This window comes from Dermochelys coriacea, chromosome 7, assembly GCF_009764565.3.
Source record: "Dermochelys coriacea isolate rDerCor1 chromosome 7, rDerCor1.pri.v4, whole genome shotgun sequence".
Lineage (NCBI taxonomy): Eukaryota > Metazoa > Chordata > Testudines > Dermochelyidae > Dermochelys > Dermochelys coriacea.
In genome coordinates this window covers 36,152,707-36,167,674 of record NC_050074.1, presented here as the reverse complement: position 1 = coordinate 36,167,674, position 14,968 = coordinate 36,152,707, and the positions used below count along the sequence as shown (strand labels likewise).

General features: G+C 39.6%; 1 protein-coding gene across 2 annotated transcripts in view; it reads right to left on the bottom strand.

The window, feature by feature from the left end:
* The window catches only part of NUP210 (nucleoporin 210), a 115,141-nt gene that overhangs the window by 8,950 nt on the left and 91,223 nt on the right, over window positions 1–14,968 (bottom strand). For both annotated transcript variants that reach the window (XM_043518498.1, XM_038410021.2), the window contains exons 30-35: window positions 12,261–12,435; window positions 8,700–8,875; window positions 7,039–7,256; window positions 6,283–6,419; window positions 5,303–5,426; window positions 2,110–2,256 (exon numbers count right to left, since the gene is read on the bottom strand). In XM_043518498.1, coding sequence (XP_043374433.1) covers window positions 2,110–2,256; window positions 5,303–5,426; window positions 6,283–6,419; window positions 7,039–7,256; window positions 8,700–8,875; window positions 12,261–12,435 — 977 coding nt within the window. The remainder of the gene's footprint in view (window positions 1–2,109; window positions 2,257–5,302; window positions 5,427–6,282; window positions 6,420–7,038; window positions 7,257–8,699; window positions 8,876–12,260; window positions 12,436–14,968) is intronic.

Here is a 14,968-nt window from a genome sequence, read left to right as displayed (position 1 = left end):
CTGAATTAGAAGACTCCCTTCAAGTAAAATTGTTCATGTGCCCAGCTGGTTTGAAACAAATTTTGAGTGCATGATTTCTGGGAACACTGAATCAAATGCTTTATTCCAATCCAAGTATAACAACATATACTCTGTTCTCTTCATCCATCTAGCCAACAACCATCATCATAAACTTTGTCTGGTATGATTTGTTCTTTAGAAACCCATCCTGCATATTGCCTTATTGCACACTGCTCCATTACTGCTCAGATATTCAGTGATTCCCTCCAACCCCTTAAACGTCATCCCATTAGATTACTAAAATAAATAAAAAAAGAATCCCAAAGTGAGCCGAGTGGATATTATCAGTACAAGCTGATTTTCTCATACACATCAGTTTCCTTGCCATTTTCTCCATCACTCATATCATAAGACAGATGCTTTTCTCAAGAAGAATCTGAGGGGGAGGGAGTAACCACACTTTCGCACCTCAGAAGGTTTGGCTGACCATGTGTTTAAGCACAGACCTGAAGTAAGGATAAATAGATGCCCCTTTTTTCAACTCTATATAAGGAAACTGCAACATTTTACCACCGATAGCATACTTTCTGCAGCACTGTGCAACAAAGGTAACCTCCATTATGCAGAGTGGCAGATCTAACAGACTATTATAAGAATGCTCTCCACATAATCTGTGCTTTTTAAAAATCATATTGTGACTCATCTACACTTTCCCCCTGCTCTCCCAGTGTTGCCAAATCTCATGATTTTTTCCCAAGTCTCACAATGTTTTGGTGTGTCTTAAAGTCCCAGTTCCTGGTATCATGGGATCAGAGGAGAATCTTAGCTTTCATTAAAATGAAAAAGTTTCTAGCTCTCACGGTTGCAGGGAAAAACATGAAAACATGAATCCCTAAAATGTTCACAAACCAAATAAAGAAGAACTTCAAATGCATTAGGTTAAAAAAATGTACAATTTTTAAGCCCTTCTTGTGATTTTTGAATCCTTGGCATTGAGAATACTGCAATACCCGCACAAGACAGGTACAGTGAACAGACTGAGAAAATCAGCTTTAGCCCAACGTAAGTTATTGGGCTCAATACAGGGTTATCTGGGTGAAATTTAATGGCCTGTGCTCTACAGGTCAGACTAGGTGATTTAATGGTCCCATCTGAGCGTAAACTCTACGAATCTGCCTGACTCTAGATAGAAGACAAAGACATTGGTGCCTGGCAGGAGAAGCAGCTAGAGGAACTGATGTGAATTGTAATTGTTCCACCTGTTGATGGGTTAGGCCCTTCCACTGCTGAAGAGGTTCCCAATGTGAGGGTATTTCTTGACACCTGAGTGCTCATGCATTCTCAGGTAGCAGTGGTAGCTTGTACTTTTTGTTTTTGTCTTGTCATCTGCAGTTAGCTAAGAAACTGAAGCCTTTCCTCACGCGATCAGGTTTGCCTTTTCCACATCCAGATTGAGCCAATGCAATGAAAACTATCTGAGGCTACCTTTATACAATTCAGCACGGTCAAATATGGCACCCCGCTCGTTTTGTGAAGTAGATCAGCATGAGCACATTATGCCTCCATTCCACAGATGGCACTCGCTTCCCATCCATTTCAAGGTGCAATGGAAAGACTCATATGTGTGAAGCTACTCATATGGGTTTGCAGAATCAGGACCTTAATTTGTACCTTCAACCTTTTTGGAAGTGATCTAGGTAGTGATTCCTTAGCATTAAAGTCTGGATGCAGCCCAAAAATTCTACCAAATGCATCATGAAATTACACAGGGTTGTATCCTAAAATTTCTCAAAACAGCACTATATAGATAGGAGGAAATGTGGAAATTAATGAACCCCCACTGGTTCAGGACTTGTTTGAAAACATTAAGATCTTGACTGCTGTATAGAGCAAACAATAACAGAGATTATACAAATGTCAGACAACTACATATCAGTAACAAACTAACATTAAAAACCCTAATTTATGCTTGGGACCCACTCCTTAATTCCTTATGCATTCAAGACCCCCACTGGAGTCAGGAGTTTTGGATGCACAAGGAATGTTAGAACAAATTGCAGTAGCACTGTAGCTCTGCATTTACAATCTCAGCTTCTTTCCCCATCTTACCTGAAACTGCATCAAATCCAGGTTCTGCTGTAAAAATATCATGTGCTGCGAAATCAAATGCATCATTGTTAAAATGAAGGTGGCAGCCGATATTGGACTCTGGATGTAGTTCTTTAATGGCTTCAATCTGAACAGGTGAACAGTCCCCTAAGGGGGGAAAAAAACAGGCATGTAAAATAAAAGTGAACTTTGCTAACACAAAAGGATGGCTCAACATCATCTCTGAGAGGAAATTTCAAGTCATTCTGCCACCCTCATTATAATCTCAGACATACTATAAAAATGTTTTACAATAAGTAATGCAGTTGTCTTGTCTCACATGTAGTCGGAAAGAGTATGTATAATTGAAAGTTTTATAATGATAGTTTAGATAAGTAAAAAAGATTTTTTTTTTGTCAGTGAGTCATATTGAACCATAGATTTCAGCTCATTTATACTTTTTTCCTATAGCTTGTATCTCATAAGTTAGGCAGACTCTGAAAACCCCACTAAAATGTATTTTTCAGTAGTTGTCAAGAGGATAATGTAACTTATTATTGGATTTGAACAGGCCAACAGTTCACACAAAAATATACTAAAAATATCACTTCAACAAGTGCTGAATCTTAAGACTGTTCAATATTAACAAAAAGGAACTGTGATTAAGTCAAGTATGGCTCATTAATCAGAAGAGAAAATATGATGTTTAACTTCACCTGTAAAGTGATTCTAAAAAACAAATATTTTTGGAGCAATCGTCAATCACAGTAATGGTGATCATAAGCATGCTTAATGCTAAATATATTACTTTAAAAAGTCAATTACATTATAACAGCGAATCAGTCAAGCTGTTGGTTGACTACTAGCTCCTTTTCATCAGTAAGAAACGCAGAGACATTTATTAAGCTCTTTGGTTTAAAAAAAGTCATGAAAGCACCCATAATTCACAAAAATAATAAATCAAAGTAGTTCCAAAAGAGCTCTATACAGAAGTGTTAGCAGAGGTTCCATACTACTCCATGCCCATTGCATGAAAAACAAAAGCCCAATTAAAAAAAAAAACATATTTCAAGCTTGGAACTTCTGAAAACAAACACTGCAGAAAAATGATGGTTTGGGTCAGACTTGACCTTTATCAAGACAAAACAAACTTCACAAGCATTTCTGTTTTCTCTGTTTAAATACAGAAGAACAAATTTTCAAATGACAACATTCCTATTAAAGCTGAAAATTGGGTTTTCGAGCCAATTGGTACTCAGTTAAAAATCTGTCCCAAGTATCCTAAAATATTCTCTCTCTCTGCATCTGACAAGAAGCCACAACCTTCAGTATTTAAGTAGAAGAAACCTGAGTGATTTTAAAATTTGTTTTGTTTTCATAAGGTCAAAATTGTGAATTGGATGGCTCAGGGAACTGGTAATTAGATACAAAGCCTTTCTTCACTATGTTTCCCATTGAAATCCAGTCTGTCAGCACTGCCTGAAAGGACTCTGACATGGCCTGTGTGAGTTAAGTGATAGCATCATTCTATGTGCTAGCAGAAAAGTGTCTAGATCACAAAAACTGTTGTTACAAAATGATGCTCTTGCTGGCAATCTCAGCAGAGATATCAAGAACTGAACAGGTCTGGAGACTAATCTGTTCTCTCACTCTGGCAGTGGTTCCTCCCACACAAGGTTGAGATAATGTGTGGAAGGCTTGAATAGACTCTGCCTGTGCTGTACCTATCCTGCAGAAAGAGGGAGTCAGCCTGCAGGGCCCTGACTTTACTGCGGGTCATGAGCACTAAATACAAGCAGACTATATTTTAATGGCCTATGACAACGTGACAGTCAGGTTCAAATACACTTTCCTTGTACAGCTTTTTTCCTTCATTTGTTGCGAGCAAAGGGGAAAATTACACTAGTTTTATTTCTGAAACCCCTCCCATTTATTTAATTTGGAAATTCAAAATTTTAAACAGCCCTCTAACAGCTGGTTGAAAAGTAGGGGATTATTATTTTTATTATGATTCTTTTTTGCTAAAACTGTTGAAATTCTCCCCATTTTTATCCCCAAAATGTGAACATTTTTTAAATCAGCTCTACTGATCAACTTTCTCAACTTTTTTCCTTTTTGGAAACCCAAAGGTTAACTCTCTTGGGAAAGTTGATGAAAATTCACTGAGCTATTTTGAGTTTGTTAACTGACAATATTTTAAAACCCATACTTAAACAATGGTTCAAACTCCTCCACCACCCTCAAAAAATACAGAATGATTCCTGTACACGTATTACAAATCAGTCATTTGTATGAAAGAGTGTTTTAGAGATTCTTATATTAGTTCAAAAATATGTTCATCTCTTTTTCCAATTTAACATGTCAGAACCTTGTTCTGAGTTCCTTGTGGTTGTGACAATATTGTGGCTCATAGCACTAAGAGTACATCTACACGGAGAAAAATTGCCACAGCAGTGAGTTTCAGGCGGGGCTTGTGCTACAGAGCTAAAAAGCCACGTAGACATTCCTTGGGCTCTGAAACCCAGCAAGGATTCTGAGGCTCTCTGCCATAGGGTTTTGGGTTTTTTTAGTATAGTCATACCCATAGGCTTTACGATGATTATGAAGAGCTCACAGCATAGGACAGCAGAACTCCCATATTAACAATTGGACAGCTCCTTGGCCACAAAAGAATCACATTGTGACTTCCTGATAGTATGTGGCATCACAATGGTATATCACTATATGATGATGCCTCACTGCAATTCAGTATCTTCACACTATGCAACCTCCTGGCTCAATTCACCACACAATGTTGTGAACATCTCACTTACATAGCACAGTTGCTGAGAGTGACAGGGAGTCTCAGCTCTTGCCTCCCCATCTTTCATGGCTACTGGGAGGGAAAGGTTGGGTTTTTTCTCCCCTCCCTCCTGGTCCTGGTTCTAGCCCAGCTGCCCGAAAGTTCTCATTGGCTGTCCACTTCCCCAACATTGTGTGTAGTGACTCAGGAGCATGCCCATGGTCTTCTCACTCTGAGATTTTAGCGGGGAAAGGAAAAAGCCAGTAAGACCCTACAAACTCGCAACATGACCATGATGACTCCCACATAACTTGCGAGGCAATGGTGAAACACTAGTGCAAGATCCTTTCTTGCTACACTCCTAGATGCTAGAGGAGATCATGCATGTGCGGTTAAGTAATGAACAGGAAAGCAGAAGATTCAGCATACTACCTTTCAAATTTTTGCTTCTATCCCCAGTTGCAACTATAACTTTTGAAGCTGCAACTCCTTGTAAGTTTGTTTTCACTCCAGTTACATGCATCGCTATAGTCCTTTGAGGAATACTGATCGATACCTAAAAAAAGTCAAATAACCCTATTACAGAAGACTGTTAAATGAAAACAAATTAAGGCAGGAACGGATTTGAGTAAGTCAAAAACTGAATCTCCTCTCTCTCTCCCTCACACACACGATGCACTTTTATTATTATTATTATTAAAGAAATGCTGCATTTCTCTAATTTTAGCAGTTGCTTTTTTAGGCAGCTTAAGTTAGAAAAACATTTTACTATTTCTATTAATCCCTCATAAATCAGTCTGCTTAATAGGCACAAAAAAAGCTGTATTTAATTTAATTAAAAATAATGTCTGGTGCTCTTATGTCTGCTGATATAGTGAATTCAGTGTAGACAGAACTACTTCACTGAAGATCAAATAAATGCAACTCCCTTTAAATTCAGTAATACTGACTGGCCGATGTACAGTACATATGGTACCACATTAAAAAAATTCTGGTTGGTATCTCATTCAAGTAGAGAAACTTCATTCAGAACAACATAGCCTTAATCAAAAGTTGTTTAGCATCTGGAACCAGCTTAGCCAAGCAAAGAAATGGAGTGTGCCATGTAAAAATAGTACAGGCTCAAAATACAAACTATTATGTTAAATTGCCTTCTTTAACACAAACTATAACCATGATGGCTTTGGAAGTACACCAAATATTTTCCCCATCAATTCATCTTCTGCTCAAGATGAACAGTAGAGATATAGGAACCTATTTATACATTTCCAAGAAAAAAAATTAAATGAGTGACAACAGAAGCTTAAAATTTTGTTGCTAAAAGAAAAAAAAAATGACTGTAGGTAGAAATATGTTCCTAACAGACAGCAAACAAACCTCAACAGACCTAGTGGAAGTTAAAAGTCTCTCACCTCCCTGTATGTTTTAAGTAGTCCAGGAATCTCATAATAAACAGTGACAACTCCTGAATCCCTTGCCACAGCTACACCAGTCCTTGGGTCAACCTGAAGAACACTGCTCAGTGAAGAGCTCCAGACTCCTGACAAGCCTATGAGAAAAGACTATTTGTAAATTAAACTGCTTAACAGGGTTGCAATATGCTAGCCATGTTTGTTTTGAAACTGGAGTGTCTATCTATAGGTACCCACTATTACATACACCAATTCCCACCACTCTGTGTGCGCGCATGCATATTATTAGCTATGCTATCCAATGTGCGAGGGCTAGATTCTGAGGTCCTTGTCTCAGAACCGCATTCTGCTCTCAGTTACACCACCAGAAGTTCAGCTCTTACAAAAATCCCATTAAGGCCAAAGAACTAATTAGAGGATTGAGTAAAGGCCTCAAGACTGTGTCTTTGTATTATTATCCCTGTTAAAAAAAATTACTAAGTCTTTTCCAGAATGTTTTATATTTTAAGAATAATTGAATTGGAAACTGCAGATGTTTGATGCCCAAGAGCTCAACACAAGTGAAATTTTTGAAAGTTACAGTTTATCAAACTTATTTGTGGTGTTAAAAAGAACAGCGTGTGTCATTTGATTCTTATCATCATCATAAATAATGTATTTGGTTTCCTTAGACTGTCAAAATACATAGCACTACAAAGTTTCCATGGTAATTCAGAGCCAGCATTGAAATGCATTTAAACAGCTAGTGTTTCTTACCTTCTTGATTCATCAGTGTAGTACTAAAACAGATGACATCACCTACTACCATGTCTCTGAGCTCAGGGAAAATGGCATTTTGCACAGGAAGAGGGACATAATCTGCAATTCCACTGTGCTCTGTATCCCAAACCATAAGCAAGGTCAAGCCTACATTTACAGTTCGAATTACAAATGTATTGTTCGTGGTTCCTTTCCCAATCTGCAAAAAGTCATCTCTGTAAATAAAAGGAAAAAAAAATGGCTTTGGACTTCAGAAAATTCTGCTATTCCCTTTACTCTCCTCCTAGCTGATAGGTATTTATTCCATTTTTTTTTTTTTTTTAAATCTTACTTTGCCTGACTCCTTTTTTGGGATGGTTATTAATTAACTGAGATTAACAAAAAGGAGCAAAAGATACAAATGATGTATTTAGTTGTCGTTCAAGAAAATCTGAATCCTAACCATTGCGCTCTGTAGCATGGGTCACAGGTCACCTGCAGGTTTAAACTAGTGTAAATGGTGAATTTTCTGTAGCTTGCAGTCTTTAAACCATGACTTGAGGACTTCAGTAACGCAGCCAGAGGTTAGAGGTCTATTTCAGGAGTGGGTGAGGTTCTGTGGCCTGAATGTGCAGGAGGTCAGACTAGATGATCACGATGGTCCCTTCTGACCTTAAAGTCTATGAGTCAGAGTCCAGAAGAGAAAATCATGAGGGCCTAATGACCTAATATATCATTTTCTAGCATTTCAAGCAGCTCTTAAAGAGAGGCAAGCCTCTTCTTTCACTTTTTCACAGAAAAAAGAAGCAATAAAATGAAAACCCTATGAATGGGTCTAACACTAATTGCAGCTGGTCAGCCATAATTTCTTAACTCTACTAGGTCAGTGTCTTCAAACTGCTACTGAGATATGCACGCTCACCAACATTGCACACTCCTGACACTACTAATACAAAGATATATCTATATGAGTGGGGGAAAGACAAGATAGCTTAAAAAAACCCATATCTTTCTTTTCCTCATGACTCTCACCCAAGTATTTACACAAGGAACTCTGTGGAAGACAAACTTTGTGCAGTAATCGCTGGGGAATTTGATGAACATCCCACTGACCAAATATGATTTTTTATTGTATCCTGGTAGTGCCTAAAAGCCCCAGTCAGGATCACATCCCTATTGTGCTAAAGATTGTACAAACACATCTGAAGACACAGTCCCCACTCCAAATTCCCTAAGTTTAAGACAAGCTGCAACGAGCGTGACAAACGGCAGGAGGGAGGAAGGAAAGGAAGGGTAAGGCCAACACTTACAAGATCAACTTGTTACATATGCCAACAATGTGTACAACTTAATGGTTCAGAATCATTAGAAGTATAAACATACATACACCCCCTGTTCCCACTGGCCCTCTGCCTAGGCATGACTTCATTTTGTCAGGTCAATACTGGTGACCAACTGGTGCCCTTCTCTCTGGCATCTCTGAAGGCTGTCCACTTTTCAGGAGTCAATCAATGATCCCAAGCCTGCGATCCCAATCTGCCACCAGAAGTACAGTCACACTCTTGCTGACATAGCTTTATCCCCTTTCTTTTGCTGGGGCAGTTACCATGACTGGTAATACAATGTCTTTTACATTTCTTAGGGGCCCCTATAATTAACACTCTGATGTAGATACTTACCTGTTGGTTGCAAGGTTGAGCACAGAATTGTGCGAATGGAAGGTATCTCCAGAGTTATCATGGAAATGGACTGTGAAGGTTAATGTCACACCCAATGGTAGAGCCAACAGAGCCTCTTTGTTTTGAGTGTGCAGAACAGGACTAATGGAGATTCTCAGGTAGGAAACAGGAGACACCTGTACAACATTAATAAAAGACGACATTCTGTAAAGTGCTTTTTTCCCTTGACTGTGGGGTGCCTATTAAATAAAGCCATTTAAATAATTTTCAGACACAGATATGTGTTGAGTTCTTTATGAACCACACATATTTTTAGTCTGGACATTACAACAGCATTGAGAGATGGAGCTTTATATTTCACACAGGGCATATTATGTTTCATAAAGTCCTTGCAAAGTATCTCCTGTTCGTATAGCACCAGGAGCTGAGAAACAATAATGACATATAATAAATGCACAAAATTACAGAGATGATGGGGTTATCCTGTAAAACAAAACCAGAAAATTCAACAGATACACACCTCAACTAATAACCTGCAGGCTTCTCCTCAGCAAAGGTGGATATACAAAGATTATACATCACCAAATATCAGCCCCTGGGTGAGTGGTGCATGAGCTACATATGAACAAAAGATGCGATTCTAACATCTGCTCCAGTCCCTCTACACCAGGTAAAAGGGCTGGAGTGGCATAAAGGGACTCTAAAAGCCCAAGATCTGGTAGGGGGAAGATTTCCCCCAGCGCAGGAAGAGTGGAAGACAGCTGTAAGGCCGCCCTCCAATGTCCACCTCTCAAGACCTGCTACAGAGGGGTGTGGCTCCAGCACTGTGGAGATTATGGGGAGCCAGGGAGAAGCTGCTGCAATTCAGATAGCTCCCCTGCGCTACCTCTATTATATTGGTGCTGCAGGAGTTGCCCAAAACTGGGAGGGCACAAAGCTGGCTTAAAGCCACTTTAGCTATATAACTTCCACAGAGCGAGTTCTGTATTGCATTGCTAAGAGGCACAGCACAGCATCTCAGCCAGGATGTTCAAAGGGAGTGCCCACTTCTAATGCTGGAGAAGGATCAGGCCACTCTCAAATAAACTCTCCTATGGCTTGATTAATTGGGTCCACCTTGCATCTGTTAAGCTCAGATGGGTCAGGAAGCTGCCCCAGAAAATCAGAATGGGTTTGCAATCACTGCTCCCATCCTTCAAGCTGTTTAAAGAAATAAGTGTTTGTGCAAAAATAAAGACAATTTTTGCAGCAACACTTACCTGCAGGGAATTGTTCTTACAATGATGAATTCACAAATGTTTTGTTGTGGAAATGTATTTCCATTATTAATTAATAAAAGGAAAACCTGCTTGACTTATCTAGGCTAGCTATCAAAAGTAAAGGGACAACGTGTGTTTCCTCTGATACAGCTTTTGGAAAATACCAGTAAATAATGGAAGGATAAAGGAAGAAGAAAAAAAAAAAGCTTCAACTGTATAAAGAACAGTACTTTAAATGCCCCCCTCAAGCATACCTTACTTCTGAGCTAAGAGGCTCAGATAACAGAGTTTTACATTTTATCTCAAAATTTATGTGTCAAAACTTGAAAAGGAAAGGACAGCTTTGGCCTCAAGGAAACTGCATCTTTGGTGAGTCTGAAAACTGTGGCTAAAATATCAGTATGTACAGCTGTTTGCTTCACTAGCTGATGTAATAAGCTAAAATATCAGTGCATATGGCCATCTGCCCAACTAACTGATGTAACAAGATAACAAAAATGCCATTTTCCATGACAGACTTTCAAGCCTGTTTTATTTAACAGTCTCAAAACAGGGTCTGTAGAGACAACTGCTAAATCTAATATTGATGAAAGCAGCTATTTACTTTTTAAGAACATCTCAGCTTTCTGAATATTTCTAGCATTAATGTTTTGATGTTTGGGTTGACTAGAGCCAGACGGCATGTGAGCAAGTGCTGAGCTTACCTCCCCACAAAACCCTGGTATAGTATATCGCTCCTTACTTTCATGGCCTCCTGCTGTTTCAGTAATACAGCCTCTCCCGTGCAAAGACTGCCAAAATACTCACACTGGTATATACTGATAAATACAGGAAGGAAGGCCCAGTATTTAGAGAACTAGCTTATTGTGACTCAGACACCTGGGTTCATTTCCTGCTCTGCCTCCCTGTGTGACCTTGGACAAATCACCTGGTTTCTCGGTGCTTCAAATCCCCATTTGTAAAATGGGGCTAATATAACTTTTCTACCTCATAGGGACATTGTGAGGATAAAGATACTCAAGATATGAGGAGTTCAGATGGCAACAGGGCCAGATAAGTACCTAAGATGGGTAGAAAGGTCACGGCAGAAGCTGTATGTATGTGAAATAAAAAGACAGCCCCCACCCTAAAGAGTTTACAGTCTTAAATCCTCAATCCTGCAGTTTGCTGGCTCCATGAACAGATAGGATGAATGAGTGAATGGAGAGAGCATGGCTCCACAACCCCAACATGCTGGCCAGGGTATCTGATCCGGCTCCCAAGAAAATCAATAGGAGTCTTTTCCGTGGCTATAACAAGCACCTGATCAGGACCCAGCAGAGTCTAGGCTAAGTACTAGGGAGGGGGAAGCAAGCTTTGGCCTGAGGGATGCGGAAAGTACTCATACTCTTCCATATTACTTTGGTTAAGACAGTGCAGGACAGACATGAGAGCCATCAGTGTCTAAAGTTCTGAAACAGAAACATGCATGATTATACCCAAGCAGAAGTCCATGCAATTTAATAATGGTAATCATATGAAAGAGCATTTGTCAGGCTGACAATTTAATCCCTTCACTGCTGGTTCCTACTGTAACTTTTGCACCTTCTCTGAAGCGAAGGCACTTCAGAGAACTTTAGCAGTATAAGCAACATGCGCCAACACTGGACACGCTTCTTGCCCAGTTTACTGGACATTGGACAACAGCTAAATCTGAACCTGAGGGTAGTCACTCTCCTGTTTTGATTTCCTGTAGAAAGAGTCTGTTAAGAGCTACAGTACTTGGAAGCTGAAGAAAGAAAATGATATTTCTGCACAACACAGACATGCTAAAAATTCAAGCACCACTGTTAGTCACCTTATAGCTGACACTGTATTCATCACTCTGGCTGGCTTTATCCCTTTCCCCTCCTTGAGAAATGAGCCACCTATGATAGATGTCAGTAGCTACAGAGTATCAAACACTTCTAAAAGAAAACATTTCTGAAGAGATTTTTTTTTTTAGGACAATATTTTTCTAGCTTACAAGTGCACATGCAACCCACAGGCACATTTTTTGGTGAACTGTGCTACGGTTGAGAATTCTCCAATGTGAGGAGATGCACATTTTAAAACTTCATCACCACCACCAAACTGGTATTCCAACATCTTGTTAAAAATAACACTGAACTGACCATTAATCTGTGCATTTTACGCTTTGCAGAATTTAAAGGTGAAATTAACTTTATCCAGTTGGTGTCATAGTAGCATGTTTTTAACGGATGAAACTGCATTAGCCTTAATTGTGTTCTGACACTAGTGAAGATAAAGGGAAAAATACTACCTTAACGGCAACTACAATGGTCTGGTTGATTCCAAATGGCTCTTGGGAAACTATTTCAATTGTTGATGATCCTATCAAGGACCCCGAATTCAGAAAGCCTCTCTCATCAATCTGTACAACAGGAACTTTATTGGGACCATCCAGGACACGGTAACTCAGGGAAGCTACTCTGTCCCTTGATAAAGCAAAAACAGAAAGCTTTAAAAAAAAAAATCCACATTTACAACCAGATTTATTTAAACCAAGCATAAACTAGTGCTATCTGATGTGTGTGTTTACCGTGTTTTTGCTATAAAGCCACAAAGCTCTGTAATCTAATCTAAGAATCAAGTGTTCAGATCCTGATTCAAGCCTTCCTGGAAAAAGTCTTATCTATGCTTGAGCATATATTAAAATATTATTAAATATTAAAATCCACTTGCTGTCCATTACCTTACAGTGTCATCATTCACTGATATGAACTTGATTCAGAATATTAAATGTATAAAAGGGTACAGCATGGGCTTTCACAGACATTTTCTGTCAACAGTATTCAGTAGCAGATTAGTCTACCAGGGTCAACACTGGTATTAAAGATAAAGACAGAGACATGACTAAGTAGTGCTCATCAGTTTCCTGAAAATTAATTGTACACAAGGTTAATTTTTAGAATAAAACACTCCATGGTATTAGCATATTAATAAGTAAAGTGAGCAAACGTATAAACTCCAATTAGCAGGCATTCTGACTCATTGGATATTTTTAAGAACCACTTACACATGTTCTACAGTACATATAAACAACCTTCTCTTCTCTCCCCCTGCCCCCAATGCATTTTTCCATTCAGCTGAGAATACAGCATTTCCCTTCTGTGGAACCCAACATGAAAACTGTATCCTGATGGTCCTTCCTGGCTGGTCAAATAGTGAAGGTGCCAGACTTGATTACACCACAGGATAAACTGTTTCTGGTGGCGCTGTGACAGATATGGCAACTTCCTGTACTCTCCTTAAAAGGCCTTAGTTTGTGTGTTATTGTGGGCTGGGATTGTAAGTAACCTCTCTGGGGGAGATGTGACAGATATTGCAACCCCACAGAGCATCTTTAGGGTCCATTATTTTAAATGAATGGTTTATGTATGATTATGTTTTTCTTCTTCATGCAGGATAACCATAGCTCCTCTAGGAACTGAAACTGTGAGTGGTGATTAAGGGAATCAGCCTGGTTGTTGTTTCTCTCTTCCGCCCCCAAAGGTATCACTTCCCAGAGAGGCTTACATATACTAGTTCAAACTGGATTCTCCTGAGGCCAACAGACAAAAGAAAGGACTTTTGGATAAATAGCCTGAGTTTAAACAGACTCAAGGCCTTCTTTCTGATCCAGTCAACAGTCAGAACTTTCTGTCCAAAGGGGGCCTCGATACTTGCAGAAGAGTTGGGAAGACTTGATCTAGCATGGCCCCCCTAAGACTAATGGATGACCTGTGGTAAGCTTTTAGCATGTGTATAGATTCTTTTATTGTTTTTATATGTCTACTCTGCAATGCTTTCACTTCAAGAATAAACGTGCTTGCTTAGAAAGAGCTGCGTGGTAACATGTAACTGCGGTCAATTACGTTGTTCATAGCCTTTGGCGAGAAAGCCAAGCACAGATACTGGCCTAGTTAGGCAGTTTTGCTTGCAGGGAATATCCCTGTGTAAGAAAGGAACAGTGGAGTCTGGAAAACTCCCAGTCAGGAGGGAGGGAGTTACGGGTCTCTACCCAAAAGAGATGAAGGCCGAGGAGGCGGAAGCATAGAGAAGATTCCTTTGGGGGATCACGAGGGGAGAATACATGTGCAGTTGCCCTAAACTGTGACAGGAATATCCCAGGATGCAGAATATCCGATAGTGGAAATGGTCTGACCATTGCAGGAGATGTGCAATGAACAGGAGTATGCAAATTATTCTCCATTGGTTGGGCCTTCAGCTGCTCAGAGCAATCACAAAAAGCCTTAAGAGGAGAGGACAGGGAGCTATAAGGAATATTTTAATTTATCGACCATACCAAGTGTGCTAGGCCATTTAGAGAACAAGACACACGGTTCTTGTCCCTGATAACTTGTAGGCTAAATGGCAGATTCTGATACTCGTACTCACTTTACATCATGAGGAGTCTCATCATCTCCAACAGCGCTATGTGTTGAGTAAGGTACTATTCAGTATGAGCAAGGATATGAGATTTAGAAACAATACACTAGATGTTAGAAATAACACCACAGCTCATAATATGAGAGTAATGGAGGGAAGTTGGGGGAAGGAGAACAAGGATTACAATTAAACTCATGGGATTGTTCATGTATGAATGCATCTTGTTAACTCTGCTGGGGGGTTTTTGGGGTGGGGGGGAGATCCTTTATTGCATGGTGTTTACAGCACCAGGACTGAGTTTTGATTAATTAATGTGTTCACTGTTAAGACACATGAATGAATTCAGTGCATCATGACTGATGCAGCCTGGTCAAACTTTAAAGCTTTCCTCACCTGGAGAAAGCAGTGGTGCAAACACCATCTGTCCTGACCCCCTGGGTAAATCCCCTGTAGCTGCCCCTTTTTAGCACTGAGCTTGAAATTTTCAGATGCTAAGACGAACTATATCAAGTCTGAAATAAGTTTAAAGAACATTTCTTTGAAAAGTGACAATATAAAAAATGGCACCTCCTTACTCAGCAGATCCGTTTCCTGACTTTG